Raw genomic sequence first — 26,038 nt, 5'->3', positions numbered from 1 at the left:
TTTTGAATGTGTAAATGCTTATGCTGCCAGCCATAGGGTTGAATTTATATTTTTATATGATCAAATAGCTGAAGATTCAGCAAAAAAAGAATCCTTCTCTGATGGTAAACGATGGGGGACCAGTCAAATCAATGAATGAAAACTCACTATTATTATTATTATTATTATAGATGGGCTAAAGATGAAAAATATTAGTCCACAGGCATGATTTTGTTCAATAATGGCTCCAAGAGTGATATTTCAACTTCTTGCATTCTTGCATAATAATAGGCTTCACTAGTTACATTTATGTTAAAATTACAATTGATCCTTAAATTTTAACTCGAGTAATTTAATATCTAAAATATGATTTTAATATTCAAAATATAAGAGGTATTCACAGTAACCTCTACACCATTTTAGCTTATTTGACATCATCTTGGAGCATTTTCAGCAGCTTTTTTAAATTTTTGTACTGTTTGGAGAATGAACAGTGATGTTAAGTTTTTACTTAACCACTTTTTCAAATACACTTCTAACAGATTCTCTATCACATTCTCTATTTCATTTAAATATTATTTCTTTATTTATTGTTTATTCTTTTTTTAATCATCATTTATTCTTTTTTTAACAATTATATTTTTCAATGAGAAGTATTATGTTCACAATATTTTATGCAATATTTTTACAACAAAATTTTTGTGGAAAGTTATTACCAGTTTTAATTTGAACTCACCACTGAAATTATTTTTTTACTTGCCAATATTAACTAATAACAATCTGTTACTTAAAATTTATTGTGAAAATATTGTAAAAATATTGTGGTAGTATTTTTCAATTTGGATTTTTTATTTTTTATATTATTTTTCTTCTCTTCATTTCATTTTCATCTACGTTTCATTTCTTTTTTTTCTTTTTCTTGTTTTTCTCCTCCACACAAGTGTCCAAGCCCCTTCTTTTTATTTTCTTTTTCACCTCACAAAAACATTCCAGCGCTTCACATTAGAGAAAAGAGAGAGAGAGGAGAGATCGGCTTGGGTCTCCACCGCATGCATCTCCACTGTCGCTCTAGCTTGCGCTCGTCGTCCTCCCTACCATCAGGCTGGGTCAAATCGACTTGCTCTTTTTTTTTTTCTTCATATTTTCTTGTTCTGATTCAACTTTATTTTAAGAATTGGATTTTGTTTTGTGTTTTGTTTTTTTTTTTTTTTTTTTTTTTTTTTTTTTTTTTTTTCATTCATTTGGTTTATGAGAAAAAAAGAAGCAACGGCAATGGAGAGAATGAGAGAATGAGAGAGAGAAAAAAAAAAAAAAGCAACGGAGAGAATGAGAGAAAAAAAGAAATTCGGATGAGAGAGAAAGAATTGATATAATATTTTAATCTAAGAAATTCAATTGCTAATGTAAAGTAGTCCATCAGACTTGATGGGCTACTATTCATAAGCTAAAAAAATTTTCGGTATAAAGAATCTACTGGAGTCTGTTTTTATGGTCTCGTTTTCTATTATAGCTAATATTTTGCCTACATACACTGTTTGAGATGCTTTTATGTAGTAGTATGCATGTAGTGTTTGGAGATAAGATAGAGTTTTGGAGGTAAAAGAGTTTTAGATTTGCCGGGACTATTTAAAAAAAAAAAATTCATATTATCTATTCTATTTAAATACTATTTTTTTCTCTCTCCAACAATAAATAAATATTTAAAAAGTATTCCTTAAAAAAGAAAATTAAAAAAAGGTATTAATGGATATGACATTAATTAGAAAATTTTTTTTTAGTAAAAAAATATAAGAAAGAAATTTTTATTCAAAAAACTTATTTAAAAAAAATAAAACAAACCATAAAAAAAAAGGTTTTTTAAGAAGGGGTTTAGTTTATTTTTAGTATTTTTTTAATTAGATATTTTTTTATTATTTTTAAATGTACAATAAAAAATTACAGTAAGTTTTAACTTTCACTTTTTATTTAATTAATAGATAATGTAATAATTTTTCATTTAAAAAAAATTCACTAAAAAAAAATTTCAGAAGTAAGCTAAACCCTAAAACGCCGGAAAATAAGTAAACAGTGACACAGTAAGATTGTTTTAGTTGCGAAGTTCGAGGGGTCAGGTCAACTATTTTAGTTTTCCAATAAAAAAAGAAAAAAAAAAAAAGAAAAGAAAAGAAAAGAAAAAGGAGATAGCATTGGATAGGCCGATGGCGTAATAGCAGAGTATGGTATCGTAAATAAGCGGAAAAGAGTAGGGTTAGTTTTGTAAAAGTGGTGGCGTGGGGGTGAACAAATAAAACAAAACCCTCTGGAAGCTGGGGTAGGACTTAGGAGTACCCGCTTATATATATATATATATCATTAGTTAGCAGCGACGAAGCAACCTTTCTCAGTTCTCTCGATCTCAAAACAAAACCAAACCGAAACCGAACCCCTCTTCTCTCTCGCTCTGTCTCTCTCTCTCTCTCCTAGTATCCCCCGACTGCCTTTGTTCCCACCCCAGCCAATTTACCTCGTCCAATTTTCCTTAAACAAATCAAATCTTTTTTCTTAAAAACCTTAAGGGGTTGGCGGGAAAAATAAGAAGAAGAAGAAGAAGAAGAAGAAAGATGTCGGGAAAGGGCGCAAAGGGTTTGATTATGGGAAAGGGGGCAGCGGCCAACAAGGACAAAGACAGCAAGAAGAAACCCATCTCTCGTTCCTCTCGTGCTGGCCTTCAGGTCCTCTCTCCTCTCTCCTCTTCACTCTTCAGATCTCTCTCTCTGTTTTTCTCTTTCAATTTTATACTTTCTCTTCCCCCCCTTATAAATCGAATTAGTTGTTAAACGTAGGGCTTTCACTTGTTTTTAGGACGCTTTGTGCACTGTTTGGTTTGGTTCGGTTCCTGAAAAATACTGTAGAGATTGTTTGATGAGTGATTTTTTATGACTTGGGTTTGGTGATATTTCATTCCTTGGGGACTAAACAGCAAAACAAAATTATATAATATATATATATATATATATATAATTTAAAAATTTGCTGGCTTTTAGTTTTTAGTAGGAACCAAACAGGGTTTGTTGTTGGAACGTGGAACATTTAAAATTCCCTTAAAATTCTTTTCATAACGTTTTTCTTTTCTTTTTTAAGGGGTTTATTTATTTATTGTTTTTTGGTTTTGTTTTTGTTTTTGGAAGTCTATTATTAGTCTATCATTTGTGATGTGTATGCAAATAGCTTTGTGATATTTGATTAATCCGTTTTCTTCTCTCACAATTGTGGCTGGAGAGTGCCGTCGTGGCTCGAAAAGGCATTAATGGGTTCGTGTGTAGCTTTACACTTTAATAATAATAAATAATCTGTGTAGAACCCTTTTTATATTTTTTAATAGCTGTTTTCCTTTACCATTATTTTCAATCGAGTCATGGCATGTTTGGCTGAGTAGATGTCCAAATAGTAGGGCAAATCTATGTTATGATGAACATTAGCGTGAATAACTATACTATTGCAATCCAAAATATGCATATCTTATCATATAGGCTTTTGTAAATGGGGCGGGCTCACCTCCCGTTATAATGTCTCCAGTTCTCTCATGTTTTTACACCAATGAAAGACACGTGGCAAGCAACAAATCCTAAGCTTATAAATAAGCCACATAATTTTCTCTCCCTTTTAACCCTTTTCAGTTTTCAATAAAATTTTTCTGGGTTTGCTTCAATCACCTGTTACGAAAAATGATCTTTCAAAATCATGTTTTGATGATTTCCACTATCACAAAATGATCAGCCACTCCAGATCCATATCTAAAAAGCTCAAGAACTCTTTCAAGAGCTTCAAAGTTTGATGGGAACAACTTTTGATGGAGAACAGAACAATGAATTGGGTCTTTGATTTGGGTTTTATTAATTGTGATTTGAATTAGTGATTTGAATGTGAAGAGAGAGGTCAATTAATTGGATAAATGAATAAAAAAAATAAGGAATAAAAGATTAGAGAAGAATATCATGGCTGCTTTCAAAGCTTTGAAGAAGGAGAGGAAGCTTTCAAAGCTTTCATGGCTGATTCTTTCACAGCTTTCAAAGCATATTCAGAAGTCTCATGCCAAACCCACAACCCATTGGAACTCCCACGGCCAGATATCCATATCAAACCCGATGTCTCACCTCCCCAAGCTTGCCGGAGGACCTCAATTTCAAAAGCCTCTGCCAGAACGAGCCTTGATGCTCATAGCGGCATAGCCATGAAACCCACCATGTCAATCCAAACAGCAATGGTTTCTTGTTTTGCTATGCCAGTCTTAGATGTGAAACCCACCGTTTTAGCCCAAACCATTGCCATCAAGTTCCAATCTGCCAATTTGGACGCATCTGATGCTCAGGTAGGTGAGGTCCGTTAGGGTGGGGATGGAGAAAGATGCAAAGAAGAAAGAAAGACAAAAAATTGAGAGAAAAAAGTGGTATTTGACGTGTGATTTTTCTAACCTTAGGATTTGTTGCTTGCCACGTGTCTTTCATTGGTGTAAAAACATGAGAGAACTGGAGATGTTATAACAGGAGGGGAGCCCGCCCCTTTGTAAATATTGTTTTTTTAATCAAAGCATTACTCGTTGGAAGATTGGTTGAGCTAAGAGTATCATTTGAATTTATTAAAAGAAACAGTCCTATTGTCGGTGAGATTGACCTGTTATATATACTTATGGTTTTTGAGAAGTACTGATGACTTCTATAAGGTAGTAGGCGCCTCAGTTTTATGCAATTTGATGGTGGCTTCTGTACTTGGTGGCTTTGTATGATATTTGAGTTATTAATTTCAAAACTTGATTTGCATGGCTTGATGATTTTGTAACGAGTAAGCAGATGTGATACACTGTTTGAAATCAGTACAAAGGTTTACATCTTTGTACTTGAGGATTGTAAGAATGAAGAATAACAATATCATTGCATGTGTTTCTTTGCCATGTCATTAATGGTGATTATGTATCATGTCTTTTGCTTCGGGTACTAACTTTGTTCAATCTTTCAGAGTCCATTCATATGTAGATATTTTCTCTGTTTGTAATTCTTTAGGCTACTTCGTGTATTTCTTCATGAATTAGTCTCGTTGCAATAAAATTATTTTTACCTATCTTATATATACATATCCGCAGAACCTTGGCAACAATTTTTTGTTATTAGTTTTATTTGCATCATACTGGTTTTGTGGCTAATGTGTAGTCCTTGACGTGGACTGAGGTTTGATTGACTTTATGCATATAAACTAAGTAATATCCTGAGAAACCTAGGACACTTATTATTATAAAATTTAAGTTAAACATGCCCACTAGTTTGCTCTCCACCCTGTATTTAAATGGGGGAGGATTTGCAATATGAGCTAGAGCTCATGGGCCTACTTGAATTGAGTTAGGCTCGGCAGATCAGTGTATGTTGTTGGAGGTGGGCTTAGTTTTTTACTCTAGTCCCTTTTGCTTCTTCTGGATATTGGGGAAAGGATTGGTGCTGTGTTTTTAACTGTCCAAGAAAATAATGCAATGCTGAATAATAGACAAGCTGAAACTAACATTATTGAGTGGTTAGGTTTGCTCGTATTTAATGTAGGTAACTTCCTTTCAGCTGCTTTTTACATGGACTGCTTGCCTGTTCTCTTCCTTTCTTCACTTTGTGGCCACTTCAATGTTTGCTTGAATAGTGTTGTAATTTGTGATGACAACATATCAAAAATTTGTCAACCAATTTTTACTTTTTATGAAACTTAGTTTGACTTCTGAGATGGTGGAAATTGAAACCAAAGCAGGGACTTGTTTTTGATGGATTAATCATTAGGTACTGATGTTAGACATTGGGATGCTATTGGAAAGTATACTCTATGTTTTCTGACTTTTGTGATTTGTTCTGGAATGAATAATTGCAGTTCCCAGTGGGTAGGATCCACCGTTTATTGAAGTCAAGGACCACATCTAGTGGGAGAGTAGGAGCAACAGCTGCAGTCTACTCTGCAGCAATCTTAGAGTATTTGACTGCAGAGGTGTTGGAGTTGGCTGGCAATGCAAGTAAGGATCTCAAGGTCAAACGTATTACTCCCAGGCATTTGCAGCTTGCAATCCGAGGTGATGAGGAACTTGATACTCTCATCAAGGGAACCATTGCAGGTGGAGGTGTGATCCCTCACATCCACAAATCACTTATCAACAAGTCATCCAAGGACTAGATTACAAATGGATTATGGCTGCTTACATTTGCCAACTTTCTAGGAATAGATGCACCTTCGTGGTACTTGAGTCATGGATTTCTGTTCTCTTCTTTCTTTGGAAGCAGGGTCTCCAATTGTGTGTTCAAATCATTATTGTTCATGCTTGATCTCCTTGTTTCTGAACTAGTTATGTTTCTGATTATATGTGTTGTGGATAATGTCATTGTCTGACATTTTATTTTAATCTTAGGCTGACTTTTAGACATTCGGGTATTGTGTAGTATCAATTGCTATTTTTAATTCGAATTCCTTTGGGACATTTGAATTGCACCTGTTTGTTCCATTGTATTGGTTTTGCTCGATTATTTATCTTGCACAGATTAGTCAGCAGGAATTGGCTAACGCTAAATAGAAGCTTTAATCTCTCATATGATGATAATATATTGAAATCGTGTAATTGCGTGATTCACGTTGAACTTACTATACCATTTGCTGTGGGTGTAGGTTTCATATTATCATTTTGTTGATGTCTAACCTTGGTGATATGAGAGTTCATATGTAGCCCTTGATAAATCATGTGCTTTATGGAAATGTTTAACAGAAGATCCACTATTTCACTTTCTATTGCCTTCTGCCGACTGCGGTAAAGGCCTCACCATCAAGGTCTTTAACATTTTAAAGCACCATTATTGCGTTCGAATCAGGAGCTAAAGTGTAATAAAGTAGTATGCTCACTTTGTCAAATTAAGTAGAGATAATTTTTTTTTTTTTTTTCCCTTTCAATTTTAACTATCTAACTTTTTAAATGGGCCTGCATTAATGTCTCTATACTTTCATCATCTCTATTTATTCTGTTTATATTTTACATTACCCAACCATTTTATTTTTACTTATTAAAAAAAAAAAAGTTGATAATAAAATTATCCAACTAATTTCAACCGTCTGAGTCACGACACACTGGCATCGCCAACCTCCATGAAACCGATGCAAACTATGCCGTTCTAAGTCACCCATGAGCAACATCCAAGCCATCCACACAAACTGTGCTATCCATCACTATTGAATTACTTAATACTCTCCTCCTCGGTCTCCTTCATCGCCGAACCTTCCTCCACCCATTTTGACCGCCACCCATTTTGACCGACTAATCACCCTATCATCATTATAAGTCACATGTTCTACGACTGATACCTTGCTGGCTTTTTCCCTCTTGACCGATAAGCCTACCTGCAACAACCACACCACTGCTACCAAACTCCATCAAAGTCATCCACAGCCATGTTCAATGGCATGCCAATTTCTGATTAGGAATTAGGAGTTGATGCTCTAGAAGGATTTTGGATACATGGGCACTGGTTGAGAAAGATATGAGTACAGATAATAAAAAGAATTAAACAACCACCCATAGAAGTGGCTTAGTGGTCAAGAAACCCTTGTGGCCATCATCTTGAGAGTTTGAGATTGAGTGTTCAAGTAGTGGGCAAGTCCTACTATTGCGCGGGTGGTTCTATGCCATTCATGAATAGGGTTTAAGTGGGCCAGGGGGCAGTGACCACACCTGCGAGCTTCCTTATTTATTCATCAAAAAATGAAAAATAAAAAAAATATTAAACAATATAACAAAGAAGATCACAAGGCTATAGTGAGTAGTGACTCATATTGGTGCAAAAAACGAGTCACCACAGCATTAAAAAAAAAAAAAAAAAAAAAAAAAAAAAATGAAAAGAGATCGATAGCTAGTGAGATGCAGAAGAATTTTGAAGTTGACTAGCCACAATTAGGTTTGAAAAAGGATATGAAGGAGGTGAGATGTGAAAGCCGTAACAAGAGGAAGAGAAACATTGCATGAAGAGGATCACTAGCCAGTACCCAGTCTGTGGCCTATGAGAATGCTTTCCCACTGCGCACAGCACTGTGCAAATGGATGTAATGCATGCCTGGTTTTTATTAACTACAACTGCAAGTACTAGTGTTGGGTAGATCTTTTAGTAAAAGGTAAAAACCAATTTCAAGTTGTTCTACATACGGCGATGTAACAAAGCAAAAACATAGCGAAGATGCAAGTAGGGACAAAATGCATGAGTCAAAGATGTTATTACTAGAAATAATTAGTTCCAACTTCTAATTTCAATCTTAGATCCTAAGAAATACCAAAAACATAATTTGCCCCATGAACCAGTAAAAATATGCAACTGTCCTCACATCCCAAGACTACCACTCCACAGCCGTACAAGCACAATCAAGTCCCCAAATCTAGATATGAAAAGTAGAAATGAATCCAACACCTCAGTTAAAAGAAAGAAAAAAAAAAAAAAAATCACCATTTGCAAAAGCCCAACACCATGTGCCAAAATTCACCATTTTTTTATCCATTAGATTGCCGATATCTTTGGAACATCCACTGGGAAACTATGAATTTCATCCATCCAAGGGCTCTTCTCCTTTGCTGGGTTTATGATCCTTAGAGCCTTCCAAACAGCACTGTTACACTTAAACCCTGAACCAAAAGCTATTTGCCATGTCCTATCTCCCTTCTTCATTCTTCCCTTTGCTTCTGTATAAGCCAATTCATACCACAGAGAACTGCTTGAGGTGTTGCCAAATCGGTGGAGTGTCATCCTTGATGGTTCCATATGCCAATCAGATAGTTGCAAATTCTTCTCCAGTTCATCCAAAACAGCTCTTCCTCCAGCATGAATGCAGAAATGCTCAAAGCTAGTTTAAAATCTGGAATATAAGGCTTGATCTTCATCTTGAATAGTTTTTTCCCAATCAATGTAGCAAAGAATAGCAGCTGTTCTGACATTGGCAGAACAAGAGGCCCCAAAGTGGTGATGTTGGTCTTCAGGGCATCACCAGCAACTGCCATAAGATCCTTTGACAACGTAACACCAACCTTCCCATTGGAGTCTTCTTCTTGGGTGACGCAGCCAAAGCACTTGTCATCTGCACCTTTGTGGGTACGAACAGCATGTACCAATTGGTATTTGGATCTTCTTCTATCAGAGCTTTTGTTTGAAAGTAGTATCGCGGCTCCTCCCATTCGGAATAAGCAATTTGAAACGAGCTTTGATCTGTCATTTCCAAAATACCAATTCAATGTGATGTTCTCCATACTGATGACCAATGCATAGGAGTTGGGATGGACCTGAAGAAGATCTTTAGCAAGTGCAATTGAAATAAGACCTGCACTGCAACCCATCCCACCCAGATTGTAGCTAACTATGTTACCCCGAAGCTTGTAGTGATTGATAACCATGGCAGAAAGAGATGGGGTCGGATTGAACAAGCTGCAATTCACAACCAAAATGCCAATGTCTTTGGGCTTGACAGAGGTCTTGGCAAAAAGCTCATCAATAGCACCATACATCACAGCCTCAGCTTCTTTTCTAGCTTCTTTCATGGAGGGATTTGGAGGAATATTCAAAACAGCCTCTGGCAGGTAAGTAGAATCACCAAGGCCAGATCTCTCAAGGATCTTTTTCTGGAATTCAAGATTCTCCTCTGAAAATGTACCAGTCAGCCGAGATTGATCCATGAAGATCCTTTTGGTGCATTTCCGAGACTCTTCAGGCTTGTAGCAAGAGAAATCGACAAGGTATACAGGACGAGGACGAGTGACAAAGTACACGGTGGACAAGAAAACAAGGAGAGTTGAGCAGATGATCACGGAGATTAGATTGTATTGGAGATGCTCCCAAAGATCATAAAGATCTTGGAATGAAAATGTTGAGAGCTGCACGGCAATTAGGACTACGAGAGGGGTGATGAAGAGGTACATTCCATGGGTGATGAGGTAATGGTAACCAAGCTTCACATATTTTAGTTTAATTGATTTTTTGAAATCAGGGAGATTTCGCGATGATGATGACGGTTTCAACGACACGTTTGATTTTGTCTCTGTCATTCTTTCCTGCCAGACATTCAACGATTGAGTGAGATCAAATACCGGGAAAAAAAAATCATATTTACAATCAATTCTAAGCACACATTATGAACATTTCAAAAGAAGATAAGAATTATACAAAGATGTTCCAAGATACTTGATCAGTCTTTCAATAATAAATTTGATCAGAAATGGTAGTCAAAATTTTGAATTTAGGGTTCTAAATGGAGTTTCTAAAAAGTGGGCCCTCTGAGAAATCTAAATCTACAAAATTGAAATACATACATTGCAACATTAATACATAATTTCTTGTTTTTATCTTTTTTATTAATGCAAAACCCATCATTTCAAAATTTAAATACATACATCAAACTAAGCTATCAATCATCAATCCCAGATCAGAATCCCACCTCAAAAATAGATTTTGCACACATCTATCGAAGCCAAGAGCAGAAAAAAGACTTTAACAAAAAAAACCCAGATCAAAATTCACATCAAAGACCAGAATTTTCAACAATCTGAACAAGTTAGTAGCAAGAAAAAACCATAAAAAAAGAGAGGAAAACTCCAAAAAAATTACTAAAATTTCATGCATACAAAGATAGAAATAGCAAAATCAAACAAAACCCAGATCGAAAAAACAGACCTTGAATGTCGAATCCCACCAGAGATCGTAGAAAACTCCCCGGAGCAACCAAAGGGAAAGACAAAAAGAGAGAGAGAGAGAGATTAAATTAAATGGTAATAATTATAAAAAAAAAAAAAAAGGTTTGGAAAAACGGTAAAATAAAACTAATTTTTTTTAAATTATTGGATGTTGAGGTTGTGCGAGGCCGAGGTGTGAGGTGGGAATAAATTTATAGAAGTGGTGGAGAAGATAATGCCAAAACAAACAAAAGCCATTGACAGAATAGACAAACAAATATATTATTGAATTTTTAGAAGCCGTAGAGGAAAGCCGCGAAGACAACGCGTCTTCAGGATTTTAACTTTAATTTCTAATTTTTTGTTTTATTTATAAATTTTTACTCTTCAAGGCGGCGCTATCCGGGTTTGATTTTTTTTTTTTTTTTTTTGTTTTTGTTTTTGAAATGTTGATTTTGACCCATCAAAAAAAAAAAGAAATGTTGATTTTGACTTTTCTGAGAACAGTGCGTGTTCGGTCCTTTCGGGAAATCCCACGGTTGTGATTTGCTTTGCCAGTTGCCATATTAATACTCTCACGCAAATTTTTTTTGTGGGTTTTAGTTAGCTTTATTGGTAAATTTTTTTTATAGTTGTATAAGAAATTTGGGTTTTAATTTTCATTTATACCAAAAACTTATTGATTTCTTAGTTTGATAATAAAAAACTATCATCAATAACGAATGCTATAAGTTTAAACTCTTTAAAAAAAAATTATGTAAAATCATTCATGGAAAAATAAATATAAATTATTATATGAATTTTTTTTATTTTTTTTGATAACATATATGAAAAATTTTTGATTCTCAAAAAAAAAAAAAAAGGTAGATCCAAATTAAGAACTAGAACAAGTTTGACAAGTATAAAAAAGGAAAATATTATCCATTACCATAAAATGTTCTTTAATAATAAGTTATTGTGGAGTTTAGCTAATAAAAAATTAGTATGAATTGATAAAAGGTGCTAAAAATAGGGCTGAAATATAGTTGAAATGATAAGTAGAACTTAAAAAGTTAACTCTACTCACTCCATACTCCACATTCACTGGTAAAAAAAAAATCTGGCATAAAGCAAAAAAATAAAAAATGTTATCAATTTTTTTGTTTAGGAAGCGTTGCTTAATATAACTATATGTTTTCTACACATTTCTATGTCGGGCAGTCTAGAAGTAAATTTTAAAAGATAAAAATCCTATTGCTTTAACTATAGCGTGTTTAACATCTTTACTCAAATTGTATTTCTCTACTTAGTTCGTGGATAGTAAAATGCGGGGGAAAAAAAAAAAAAAAAAAAGCTAAGGTGTTTAACACTTTTTTCAGGTTCTAGAAAATGCATGTTTAGAATAGTGTATTTTACTTCATTCTATAAAAAAATAAAAAATAAAACATCTCTCCCTCTTAATTTCCTTTTTCCTCTCAACTCTCAACCTTTTCTTTACTTTTCCTTCTTCTTCTATAAGTCTGTTTAAAATCCGCTTATTTTGCTGAAAGTATTATAAATAAAGTTAAAAGTCAACTGAACCCACACTTGGTGTGTGTTTGGCCCCAGCTTAAAAAGCTAATTTATTTTACTGTTCAATTTATTTTTGCTACTATTTATGAGTCCCACTGCACTTTTTGATACTATTCATAGGTCCCACTATACTATTTCAGCTAACTTTTACCTTTGTGTATAGTACTTTCAGCAAAAAGTTTTCAGTTTCAGCAAAATAAACGGATCTCAAATAGACTCTAAATATCTCTTCTCTCCTCACTTCATGCTTGTGTATTCTCATGTACTCCTTGATATGAAAATCACAGTCATTATTAGCTCTCGGGGCACAGGAGCATCCTTGATGCTTATGTGGGCTGTGCCTATTCAATTCCAATATTTAATTATTTTTTCATCCAGAACAATGTGTCTATATCTATATATTATGTACTTTTTTCTAGAACAATATAACTATTCACAATGGTGGCTCTAGAAATTTTTTATAGGGTAGTTATTAAAAAACTTAAATTATACAAAATCTAATAAAAAAATAACTTTATATATTGACAAAAAAAAAAAAAATGCACGTAAACACATAAAATCTTACAATTTCCTTTCACAAATTTTCTTATTTTGAAATCGTTACATGATAGTCTCATTATCAATATTGCAAGACACATATCTTTCAAAATTTTAGTTAAATAAATTGTTTCTTGAAGTTTTTCTTTTTGTTTGTTAGGATCTAATATATTATTAAGGGGATTAAAGTTTAAGGACAAAGTTTGACTACAAACTTAGTTGTAGTCTAAGGCTACAACTCTCACTAAACAAATTAACATTGCTACATATTTTGAAAATATAACAGTTAAATTGCATGTTCTCTATATTCTTAAAACACATGTCAAATTTCATGCCAATTGGATGTTATTTATTATTAAATATATAAACTTATTTTATATGTACAATTTTAAACTACAAAAACTAAATATTTAAACATTTGATTGATGACTATTGATATTTAATCTTCTTGAAATTTTGCAAGTATAAAGGATATAAGAAGAAAATGTAATTAAATAGTGGATTTGTCAAAATTCACACCCAATAAAAAAAAATATTGAATGGAGTTATAATCTTAGTTTACAACCAAGTTTATTGTCAAAGTTTAATTATGTTGGACCTAAAAAAATGCAGGGTTGTCACTAGATTTTTTTTAAGGATAAAAAAATCATAAATTTTTAAAATTTATACATAATTTTTTTTAAGGCTAGGGTGGTCCCGTGAACACCCTAGACTTTGTGTGGAGCTGCCCTATTCACCTTGTACACATTTGAACAAATTTCATGTCAATCGGGTGTTTTTTACTATTTAATCCATAAACTTATTTTATATGTATAATTTTAAACTACAAAAATTTAAAATTTAAACCTTTGATTGATGACTATTGATATTGATCTTCTTGAAATTTTGCAAGTATAGATGATATAAGAAGAAAATGTAATTAAATGGTAGATTTGTCAAAATTTACACCTAATTAAAAAAAAATTGAATGAAGTTATAGTCTTAGTCTACAACCAAGTTTATTGTCAAAGTCTAGTTATGTTGGACCTAAAAAAATTTAGGATGGTCACTAAATTTTTTTAAGGATAAAAAATTCATAAATTTTTAAAATTTGTACATAATAATAATTTTTTTTTTTAGGCCAGGGTGGTCCTGTGAACACTGAACACCCTAGACTCTATGTAGAGCTGCCCTATTTACCTTGTACACATTTGAACAGCTGTAATTATGTCTATAAATATTTTGTCACTCATTCATTTCGGTTACTTTTTCTATTTCATCTTTTCGTGCATGACCATTGAACTGCTTTAAATAAAATTGTCCATATATATATATATATAAGTTATGTATGTGAGTTTTATTGTAATTTGGTTTGAGTTATGTATGTGAGTAATCTATGGACTACATTGTTCCAACTATTATATGTGTTCTATTTTATATGTTTTCTTATAAAGTTCCTCCATTTCATAGTTCACATTGATCCAAGATTGCTTCCGGACAATTGAGACGATAATAGGCTATCATGACGATTGACAAATTATCTTTATGAATATTTGCTATCATGCAGTGGCGGTGGTGGTGGTGGCGGTGGAAGAGTCGGTGGTGGCGGTGGTGGTGGTGGTGGCGATGGTAGTAGCAGCGGTAGTGATTGCAGTGGCGGTGGAAGAGTTGGTGGTGGCAGCGGTAGTGGCGGCGGTAGTGGTTGCGGGTGGTTGTGATTGTTGTTTATTGTAGTGGATATATTATTATATTGTAGAGGATATATTATTTTATTGTAGTAGATATATTATTTTATTGTGATGTTTATATTATTTTATTGTATTAAAAGTTAAAATAGATCCACTACTGCAGCATGTACGTAGGTAAAATATATAAAATAACTTTTGGTAGAGTAAATAGCTAAATTTTTAACTCTACTATTGCGGATGCTCTTAGTAGTGAGATCATGTAGTGGAGATCAAAATATACATGTCACATCAAGTGTTTTCCTCTACCATTTAGGGGGATGAGTGGATTATTGGGTGAGAAGTACCGTTCATTAGTAATAAATGCAGCCATTGATAGGTAAAAACATCCATTTAATGCAGATGATTTTTGCTGGATTTAGGCGCTATCCCTTCTGGTTTATCAAGTATATTTCCGTTGGACTATAGCCCTCCATTGGTTCTTTCCTTGCTTGCTTACATCGTCGGTCAAGTGTTGAGGTTGTGTCTCCTCGGCTAGCAACCAAATTGCAGTGAAGGCCATCGTTGGGACGGAGTCCATAGTCCATAAGACGGCTTGGACCTTGCTCTACCATGATGCTTGGTTAGCCCTTCTCGGTATCTTGGACTAGGCCCGAACCTTTCTTTCTTTCTTTATCCCATCTCCATGGGCTAAGGGTCCGTTGGCTTTTGTGCAGACAAACCGACCCCCTACAAAAATCATTTTGTCAAATAAAAGATGGTTGTGTATCTTAATTATTTTATTTTATAATATAATTTTGCCTTTATTTTTCAAAATAAATAAATGTCTATTAGTTTGTGTGAGTTATTTGAACCTTTTATGTCAATTTAAACCAATAGATGTTACTCTTGTCAAGAGTTTTGTAGCTCGACTGACACTTCTTAGTGTTTCCAGTGAAAATGTCCAGAGTTTAAATCTCCTCTCCTATTGTAAATATCAACTATTGAATTATTAAAAAAAAAAGCAAAAAAAAAAAAAAAAAAAAAAAGAGATACTGCTCTATTGTCAACAAGGTGCAAGCAAAGAAAATGGTATATTTTCAGAACTTTGGCATAGATAGTGAATAAATGAATAAACGAATAATAAGTCACATCTTGTTTCACACCATAGGTAATAAATGAATGAGTACTTAAACCTAAAGATAGACTTACTAATTTGAGATTGTTGAGATGCAGTATATGCAGAGCTTTAGCTATAGATTTTTTGCAATAAATAGTTTAATGGAAAATCATTTTAGTGCTGAGTATTTTTAAAAAACTGTAATAATGATATATCACTTTCAAATTATTACACCGGTTTGGTAACCAAACTAATAAAAAATTTGGTAAATTGCAAATTACATTTCTAAAGTTTGAAAGTATTTGAATTTTACATCTTAAAATTTCAGAATATGAATTTTACTTCTTAAAATTTGAGAGTGTTTAGATTTTTATTTTGACATTTCAGAATTTAAATTTTACACCCTAGAGTTTGGTATTTGAATAAGTAGGCATTGGATGTATTTTTAAAATGATAAAACTTAGGTACAATATCTTAAGTGTTGTTCCTTAGGTTCTCTGCTTAAGATTGAGTCAGTTGGCTACTTAACTAAAAAATACACTTTCATCATACGAGAAAAAATTCACATGACAGAATATTAAGAGGTGAACTTAAAGAACAGTACCTAAGTACTGTACTAAGTCTGCCCTTTTTCATTTTTTATTTTTTTTTAAGTGTAAACATTTATGTTAATTCATTATATCAATTAAAAATTGGAATATTGCATTAAAAGTCTTATGCTAAAGTTTGGAATTATTTACTGTAAATTTGGGCTGGCCCACTTAAAAAGTTAATTCTTGTTATCATTTTCAGATTTCATGAGGATTGGCTGGGTCACATGATGAATCTCATTCTCCCACATGGCTGTAAGATTCCTCCCTGTGCCCATGTGCTAAGCTGTTTATCCACTCCGTATCTCCGTTTCTTTTGGCCCACAATGCACATCAAGAATTAATGCAAAGAAACATTGATAATTAAGTGAGATTAACAATATTTAAACAAGCCAATAAAATTTCAAAAGAGAGAGGAAGAAAGATTATTCCGCATTTAATTTTTTTTCCCAAAAGTTGTTTAATTAATACGTTTTTTATGTACAACTTTTTTTTATATATTATTTTTTAAAGAATAATGCTAGAGATATAAATTATTTTACAAAAAATTGTATAATCTGCTAATGTGGTGAGTTATTATTGGTAAATAAAAAATAAAATTAATTGTAGGTCTAGATGAAAACTAATAAAAAATTAGTTACATCAATATTTTGTAAAAATATTATAAAATAGTTGTGGCCGTAACATTACTTTTTTTTTTAAAATTTGATTGGAAACTCCATAAAATATCTATTATATTGCTATTCTTTTTTTAAATATAAATTAATCAATTAAAGCCAAGAGTTTTGTAACTTAATTTGTAAATTTTTTTTTAATAATATTTTTTAACTGAGACCTTGTTAAAAAAGTGAAGAAAAAACCCATCCAAACATCTGCATATAGTATTTTATATTTAGAGAAGGGAAGATAGAATGCTAGGAGAGGAACCATAATTATAATAAAGTGGAATCCTGGAAAGCTTGAAAATTTAGTAAAAACTTCACAGTTCACGTGCACTACAGTATTAGTACATGCATTTATGATTTATTTGGTAAACCAGCCAACTGTACCAGATCTGCAACGTGTGCTTGAGGTAAACCCAAGTGTTGGCTGAGACTGTGTTGTCAATAGTTGGAGACTCATCGGAATAGAAACAAGATTTTAGTCTTTAGTCATTCCACATTGGAAGATTTTGGAACATTGTCTAGAAAATAAAAAAGCTATTTTTAGTTGCCCCTTGCTAAATCAATTGGGTATGGGTGTAGGTGTGCCCGTAGCTAGGCATTAGAATGCTAAAGGAAACAACAAAGTCAAGCTCAAAATTAAGAGCAAGAAATATTTCCAACTCAACAAGAAAAGAAATGTGATTTTTATCTTTGGATTATTCCAAATCCTACCAGTAAAAGAAGGGGTGGGTTGGACTTGGGGGATAATACTTAATGATTGTGGACATATTTGGTTTTTAGTGTCCAATAATGATACAGCATACAACACATAGCAATGGAGAACGCTGCCATGGTTTGGAAACTGGCAGATCTTAGAGGGAATTACAAGTACAACAGTGTTCATTTCGTTAGATAGTAAATGGAAAACTGGGATCATAATGAACCCAACGAGAAGATGCAGAACAATGTGGTTGCTGATTACATTTCTTTACTATATCCTGGTTGATCAACTTCTATTCACCCAAGGGTAACTATAATAATGTTAAGCCATGCCTATATTGTTTCGTTCATTACAGTTCATCCAGATAAATTCATGCCAAAATAAAAAAGGGGCAAGAATGATCAACCTGAAGTGCAGGTCAAAGGGATGGCCACGTTTAATTCACTAATCCAAAGAGAACTCCTCAAGCCATATCAGCACCTCATTTCTCTTTAATGCAACCAAACACCAAAAATTACATAAAGTAGTGTCAGTAATTGGTATGGAGTTGGGAAATACACAAAAACTGGGTAATCATTTTTCATAGGGTAAGCAACTAATAAATGTTAATGAAAGACAATTTTATAAAACTAGCCGTGGCATTAACATAGCTGGTTTAACAAACAAGGGGAAAATTTTTAACATCGGGAACCTTTTTAAAGAAGAGTCCTTTGGACTAACCTTGGCCAGTAAAACCTACACAAAGCTAAACCCACTCGCCAAAACCAATTACCAGGCAATCTAGGAGTATTTGCCCTTGATGGCTAACAGTTTATGCTCATGCCTAAGAGCAGCAAAACAAAACTGACCTCTATCTGACATCATGATAAACATCAGAGGTAATGATATTTGCATGGAAGACTAATTGATTAGTCTTGAATTTGGTTGAATGTTAGATCGCATTAATTGAAACATACAGCAGAAAAACTAGCCTATTTACAGAAAGGAATAAGATCAAGCCTACTACACTTAGAAAAATGAAGCATAAGAATGTAGCTACGAAGATCACTAGCATAGGAGATTCAGAATTCCAATATAAAAAATGTGTTAAGTGATATCAACATAAGTTTTTCCTTTATTCTTGAAACAAAATGTACTCAATTCAGTTAAAACATGAATTCATCTATATTTGTCTTCATTCTACACTTCTACTTCCTCCCTCAATAAAAGAGTTAGAATGCTCTATTTGTAGATATCATAGCTACAACCAATATCCAGACTTCTTAATTTGAGTTAATAAAGTGGCTGACAGGAGCTCAAATCCATTTTTAAGTTCCTTGGGTGGATGGATGGCTTCTATGAAGCTTCAAATGGACAGAGGCATTTTCTTATATAAGCATTAAAGCTCTTATGATGGCCTTTACATATTATAAGGGTTTCCTTACGCTGTGCTTGGTTGCCAAACAGAAGAAGGAAATGATTTTTTTTTTTTTGAATCTAACTACCACCATTCTAGCCCCATGCCCCCATCTAGTTTCTCAGTTGCGCTTCTTTACTAATTTTGTTCCATGTGGAACTAATGTAATTAATCATATTTCAGGTTATCTAAATGGTTGAAATAATTTTTAAATAATATACCAGGACAAAATAGAAGAAGTAATGCTACGATACCATATCATACCATTTCAAAGCTCCATGTTCGGCCTGGATCATTGTATTGTGCAAGCAAACAGCCTGTCTTAGTTTTGAGGCCATCATTTATAAGAGAAGAGCGAAGTGCCTTTTCTTTCTCTCGAACAACATCTTCAGTAGCTCTTCCACTGAACTTCAAAACTGCAACAATACCTCCTACCTTTCTCAAGCTAATTGTTTCTTGATTAGGATCTGGTAAACTGGGCAGAGATACATGCTTAGTGCTGAACTGCTTACATTATTGAATAGATTTAATGAAATAATTTTGAAATGATCATATCTTTTTGCTACTGTCTAACTAATGAAATGCATCCAGTTGCATTGTTTTAAAATAAATCCAGATACCTAAATCTACTTTTTTTTCTTTGGCATTTAGAGTGCAATAAAAGTGATGAGCCTCACCTACTAATATCTTTCTCCAATGGAAGAACTACTTGGATGGATACTTTGGAAAGTTCAGCATCAAATGCCTGCGTGAAGACAGGGGTAGTCATTGGTATCTTCTCTGATCTGGAATTCTTTCCAAATATGTACCTAGAGAGATGAATTATCATGTGTGTTATCCAAGAGAGCAACAACACAATAGCACAACTGAATTGGATTCTTAAAGACACTCACCCAGTAACATCATTAAAGCCAGTTGACCCAGCTAATTTGTCTCCATTTGCTTCTACCACTATAAATGGTGTGTACTTTCTCACCTGTAGAATCATTTGAAAATCTAGTGAACTCATATAGTTTCTGGACATTCCTGTATATATAGTAAGCTCATGAATATCATTGTAAACACTGATATCATGAGTCATTTCTCAGTAATGATAATTAAAATCAATACAGTAGCAGCAGAGGCATAAGCTGGTAAATGACTAAATGCAGAAACAATTTCTTTAAGAAAAGATTGAGAAACCTCATAGTTAGCAGTTCTTTTCAGTATCTGATATTTGGGTGATTCCAAGTCTGGAGTTTTGTATATCCGCAGCTGCAAGAGTTCCAATCTCCACATCAGAAGGGGCATTAAATTACACAAACACAAAGATGATCATCTCATGTCATTTCAAGTGATGATAGTGCCAGTACCTGCTTTAACACATCCCACAAACCTTCTAGAGAAAAGTAGTCATTTTTCTTTATGGAATCCCAAAAATCCTACAGTTTACAAGAATATTATTATTGCTTACATTTTTATTTGCCATACATTCTGTTCTTCTCTCATATGGTAAGAGGAATGAACCTTACCACATGGCTGCAAAACTTTCCAGTCTCTGGGTTGATGCCCATGATAGAGGTTCCTGTAATGACCAATTCTGGGTTCCATGGCAGAAGGATAAACTTCATGATCGCAGTCCACCTTGTAGTAATTTCATAAGGTCCTGTCTATAGCAACTCAATCAGTCCTGTCTACAGTAATTTCATAATGTGATCTCCTATTGGAATTTACAGTCACCGTTCATACTAAACTAACTCCTTGAAAATGCACAAAAAGGTTATGCCTAAGCAGAGTAATTGACCAAGTCATATGTTGCATTCGTAATTATACTGATTCTTGAAGTCCACATGAAAAAAAAAAGTTTCATTTGATTACTTGGTGTTTGTGAGAAAATTTTAGGACTTAATTCAATGTGAAATTAATCAATTGATGACCATTAATAGATCAAACAACAATAAAAAAAATAAAATAAAATGCAAACCGATTGGGTGGGATCAAAAAACAGAGAGTTAATTTCTTCTTACAAATGCATAGTGCCAAAGAAGGTGAAGAAAGAGCAATTCCAAAAAACAAGAAGTAGCGGTTTACTCGCAATCATAAAAAAATTCCAAAAAGAAGGCATTAAAAAAGAGAACTAAAAACTAAGATTAAAACAGAAAAAGAATCATATAACCAGTCATACACATCTATATCTATATATATTTAAAAGTTAAAGCGTAGCATTTATTATTACAGCACTTTTGTTGAGCCACATCATCTACTTATTTTCTACATTTCTTTTTCTTTTTAAACTTTTCTTCTCTGTATTCTCAAAAAAAAAAAAAAAAAAAAAAAGAAAAAGAAAAGAAAAAGAAAAGAAAAACTCTTCTTTCCTATCAGTTTACACCTATTGTTACACTTCTTCCAACTTTTTCCCTCCTCTTTACCTTTTTATCTCTCCACTACTCTCCACTTTTATATTACACCTCTTCATAATTTTCTCTTTCTTAAATTTTGGCTCCTTTTTTTCCCATTTTATTTTGTATAAATTTGATATAATTTCTACCATTCAATCAATATTTTTTTTACACAAAACTCAGAATACTTTCTCTCTCTCTCTACTTTCTTTTGGTGTATTTTTGTTCATTTTTATAACTTTTTTTTTTGGTTCTTTCTTATAACTCTAATTAAGGTTGATGGTTATTTTTTAGTATCTATTTTTTTTTTTAAATTTCCCATCACAAAGTCTTCTCTCTCATTTTTATATCTTTGGTTGAATTTTGGCTTAGGTTAATACTTTGTTTATTTTTTTTTTTTTGGGGGAAATAAGAATTTGAGTTTATATCAAAACACAATCTACATGGCTATGAATTTGAATTTGCCTACCTATTGTTTGAATAATAAATAATTATAAAGTATATATTTTATTCTTTTGGTTCATTTTAATTTTGGTTAAGATAATATAGTAATTTTGTGATGAGTTTTGATTATTATGATAATCTTCTTATTCCTTAAGAGTTGAGAAATTTGAATAATAAATTTGAAACTTAAAAAATTTAGTTGTATATTAGGCAAATATAACACACTGCAACAGAAGTTAGAAGCATATAATTCACCTTAAAAAATATTAATCAAACACACAAAAAATAATAGAATGATATATTTGTAGATATAAATATAAAAAATATTTGTAGAAATCTAATTTTTTTTTAAAATAAACAATACATGAAATAATTTTTACGTTTTATATATTACATGGCCCATTACATAATATTTTGGGTAAAATGCAAAACTAACTGTTTAAGTTTCTTCATATTTCATTTCAATTCTCCAACTTTCAAGTTTATTCGATTAAGACTTTTCCATCAACTTTTGTTATATGTTGTGGTTAATTTTTTAATTTTATAAATTTTTCTTCAAATTTTTTAAATTAAAAAAAATCAATTAATCATTGAAAAATATTTTCCATTTTTTTTTCAAAATTTTTTAACAAAATTAACGGAAATGCTTTAATTAAATAAATCTGAAACTTAGAAGACTGAAATGAACAAAAGCAAAGTTAGATGACTGAAATGAACAAAAGCAAAGTTAGAAAGTCAATTTTGCACTTTAGCCTAATATTTATCTATTCCCATGCATCGGGAAGCTCTACCGTTAATTACTATAATTGCTAACCATTGTGCTCTAAACAAAGAAGAATTATGCTAACGAGTGTCCTTAGGGCACTCATTAATAATCAATTTTAGGAATGTTTTAATACCACTTTTATGGGAAATGAAAAAAGCTGTCAAAATATTAATTTTTTTTTTTCATTTCCTATAAAAACATTTTTAAATAGATTATTAATCACAGGGACGAACGCAGGATTTCAAGCTAGGGGGGGCCGGAGATAAGCGAAAAATAAAAAATAAAAATTCAAACGCACATCCATATAGTCACTGGCGGAGCCAGGAAATTTTCTTAGGAGGAGCAAGTTAGTTATGCCTACATTGTGTTAATAGGTTAAGTCTACATTGGCTCAAAATGCAAAAAACTCAAGTTAATTTGGCCCAAATTATGGCTAAAATTAAATTACTTTATTTCACAAACTAACTTTAAGTAAACTTGTGCCTACATTTTTTTCACTGTACTAAATTATTTGTGCTTAGGTTAATAGATTTGAACTTACTTTTTTTTACATTTTAGAGCTTTTCTAAGAAGTTACATCTAATATTTCAGCATTTAGGATAAAAAATTGATTAATAGGTATGAAATTTTGAAGATTTATACAATAATTTTTGTTAAAAAAAGTGTGAACAATGAGGTGCAAATTACTATTTAAATGCAATTAGATCAAATCAAACAATTAAAAAATTATTTGTCCTCTTACTATTATCAGATATAAATAAATAATCTAATATTCTAATATAAACCACATTATTATATATTATATTATTATTATTATTATTATAAATAGATTTATACAATATATATTTTTTTTAAGGTTTTCATGGGTTTTTGAAAACTCTTGGGCTGGCTGGCTAGGGGGCCTAAGCCAAAAATCAAGAGGGGCCCAAGCTAAAAACCAAGGGGCCCAAACCTGTTTTTTTTAAATTTTACATACTAATTTTTTTTTTTTTAGACCCAGGGGGGGCTCGGGCCTCCTTTGCCCTGCACCTGGGTCCGTCCCTGATTAATCAATACCCTAAAAGCATTCGTTAGCATTTTTTAACAAAGAATCCTAACTTCAATAACATCAATCAACAGAAATCTCCTAAACTTAGGTAGCCAACGTTAAAGTTTTGTAGTCAACATCATGAGAGGCACCGAGACACACCAAATCATTATTAAAACATTGAAAATTGAATCACATTCAAAAGTACGGATTAACAGAATCAAAATTCAGGCTACATCATCTTCTTTGTTGTCTGCACTACAAAAGTACTCATATGATTTCTTTGCAAACAATCCCATTAAGTCAACGCACCCGTTAACTTTATTTTTAACATAAACTAAAACAAGAATCATAGTAAAGCAAACCTGTTTGACCCAGTGCAACTGTAACTCAGGCCTGAAGAGTGTCTTCAAGAGAGCAATATTAAACAGGAACCCACTTAGAGTGTCAAGCTTGGTAATTGGGTCCCTGAATTTCAAAAGCTCATCGTACGCCGTCCGATCAATCCCCTGATCATCAAAGACATGTGGAAGATCATCGTATAAAAAACCCACTAACCGTTCGGCGTTGACCGTTTGGTCCACTAGGCTATGTCCAATGGCCCATTTGAAGCTTTTTTGGTTTGCTTTAAGTTTAAGAGCTAAGCTTTTGTTTTTGAAAATTTGGAGAGGAAGTATGGTGGTGGTGGGGCTCAGTCGGCGGGAGGTGACATGGACGGCGGGGATTGGATTGAAAGTTTGGTGGGAGAGTTTGGTATTGGCCATTTGTTTGGGGTTCAAAATACAAATAGTGTGTGTACTTGCTTCTCTGTATTGCGTGTGAATCTTTGCCAAATTAATACCATCACTTAAGTAACTGGAGAAACTTTTTAGATTAAAATATGTTGGTGTGGCAAATCATTAACTGTCACGATAAAATTTGAGTCAGCAACAAGAACGAGTGCAAGTTTGTCAACTCTCTCTCTCTCTCTCTCTCTCTATATATATATATATATTTTTTTTTTACGAGGCATTGCCTATGTAAATAACATGTTTGGCAGTTTAGATCAAGGGTCAGCTCAATCATAGAAGTAATTGATGCAATGGCCTAATGTTCCAAATAAAAAGAAGCCCTCAATACAAATTAATTACGGCTCCTTTGCCAAGGGAAAAAATTTAAGGTGCCCCTAATAGAAATAAATTGAAAAATTGATATGAAGAGCGAAAATTAGGGGCCTTTGAAGATAGAAAATTAGGCCCCTTTGTAACCGATGGTTTATAAATAAAAAAATAATAAAAAATTTAAAGCCCCATTTTCCAAAACATAGAAATTGAAGAGATAATATTTGTATTTAAAATCTGAATTAATGGCTTTATAAATAATTTCATTGATAAAAACTAACATTTATTACTTGAATCTAAGGAAAAAACAGACAAAAAAGAAGAAGAAGATATTCTCTCCATCTTAAATCTCAAGAAATCAAATACAGTATCGATTAGTATTTTTTTTTTCCAGCTCACCTTGCTTCTCTCTAGTCTCCATCTTGATTCTATTTTTATAGCATTCTTTGTTGTTTGCTAGCTACTCTTCTTTGTTCTTCATTCAGGTTTGCTTCTATTTGCTCTTCCTTTCTTTTTATTCTTCTTGCTACTCAGTTTTTTTTTTACTTGTTGCTAAGTTTTACTGATTTGGGTTTCTCTCTTCGTTTTTTTGGTTAAGGAATTGGAATGAAACACTCTTTAGTCATAGTCACCACCACAGGTCTTTTTATTAGACTTTTAAAAATTTTAATATTTTTCTCCAAAGTCCAAAGTGTACAGGTTTATGGTTGGGAAGCATTCCACTTTTTTCTATGCTATGAGTTATCATGTCAATCTACAGGGAGTTATCAGAACCATGTGAATTGCAGACTATAGTTACACGTTTCTTACAATTAAGCAATTTTTGAAATTAATTTATATATATTTTTTGTTTTAATTCGAGCTCTAATCATTAATACTGAGTTGGTCGGTCACCTATTTTTATTTTAGTGCTTTTATTTATTCAACCTACATCTAGACTATGACTATCTCGTCTTTTTTTTTTTTAATCTATTTAGGGTCTGTTTGGATATTGTTTATTATTGAAAACTAAAAACTTATTACTGAAAATACTATAATAAAATAATTTTTAAATGTGTAAATAGTACCGTGTGACCCAATTTTAAAGCAAAATATACATTTTTCCGTACTTGTGGGTTCTGTAAATAGTACACGAAACTTAGAAAAAAAGGGAACAATGCAGACGTGGGTTGTTTTCAATGCAATTCAAACTCAACTTTAGAAAGTCATTAATTTGTTATATGTACAAGTGTTATCTTAATTTAATAAACTTATAAGTTTAGGTAGGGGTGGCAATTCGTGTTCATTGATCGAGTTCGTATAGTGTCAAGTCATGAGTATTCAGTTATATAGGTTGACCCGAACCCGACCTTTTTACTAAACGTGTCAGGAATCCTCAACCCGAATATGACCAATTTATTAAATAAGTCAACCTGACCTGACACGTTTAACTCGTTTAATTAACAAATTATGTAA

General features: G+C 32.7%; 3 protein-coding genes across 7 annotated transcripts; 1 reads left to right on the top strand and 2 right to left on the bottom strand.

Annotated features, from left to right (window-relative positions):
• Positions 1-2,310: 2,310 nt before the first annotated feature.
• LOC111987818 (probable histone H2A variant 3) lies at positions 2,311-6,465 on the top strand. Its single transcript, XM_024019560.2, has 2 exons — positions 2,311-2,690; positions 5,857-6,465. Exons 1-2 carry the CDS (start codon positions 2,580-2,582, stop codon positions 6,151-6,153), a joined length of 408 nt encoding a protein of 135 aa, XP_023875328.1. The 5' UTR covers positions 2,311-2,579; the 3' UTR covers positions 6,154-6,465.
• A 1,734-nt stretch (positions 6,466-8,199) lies between these two features.
• On the bottom strand, positions 8,200-10,976 carry LOC111987819 (3-ketoacyl-CoA synthase 11). Its single transcript, XM_024019561.2, is given in 3 exon segments — positions 8,200-8,854; positions 8,857-10,048; positions 10,668-10,976. Coding segments are annotated over 2 exon segments (1,533 nt in total). The 5' UTR covers positions 10,043-10,048; positions 10,668-10,976; the 3' UTR covers positions 8,200-8,507.
• A 3,741-nt stretch (positions 10,977-14,717) lies between these two features.
• LOC111987827 (heme-binding-like protein At3g10130, chloroplastic) lies at positions 14,718-25,153 on the bottom strand. Of its 5 annotated transcripts, none has more exons than XM_065779782.1 (10): positions 24,983-25,153; positions 23,849-24,386; positions 20,380-20,517; positions 20,221-20,289; positions 20,051-20,122; positions 19,762-19,844; positions 19,546-19,677; positions 19,133-19,343; positions 17,879-17,961; positions 14,718-15,147 (listed from the first exon to the last, which is right to left on the bottom strand). In XM_065779782.1, exons 2-9 carry the CDS (start codon positions 24,245-24,247, stop codon positions 17,917-17,919), a joined length of 1,149 nt encoding a protein of 382 aa, XP_065635854.1. In that variant the 5' UTR covers positions 24,248-24,386; positions 24,983-25,153; the 3' UTR covers positions 14,718-15,147; positions 17,879-17,916. The 5 variants fall into 5 exon arrangements, with proteins under 5 accessions (XP_065635854.1, XP_023875338.1, XP_065635852.1 ...); XM_024019570.2 differs by lacking the exon at positions 14,718-15,147 and adding an exon at positions 16,248-16,420; XM_065779780.1 differs by lacking the exon at positions 14,718-15,147 and having other exon boundaries at positions 17,440-17,961; positions 24,983-25,152.
• Positions 25,154-26,038: the final 885 nt, after the last annotated feature.

The sequence above is a fragment of the Quercus suber genome, unplaced genomic scaffold (assembly GCF_002906115.3).
Source record: "Quercus suber isolate HL8 unplaced genomic scaffold, Cork oak 2.0 scaffold_217, whole genome shotgun sequence".
NCBI lineage: Eukaryota > Viridiplantae > Streptophyta > Magnoliopsida > Fagales > Fagaceae > Quercus > Quercus suber.
This window is presented reverse-complemented; position numbering and strand designations above follow the sequence as displayed.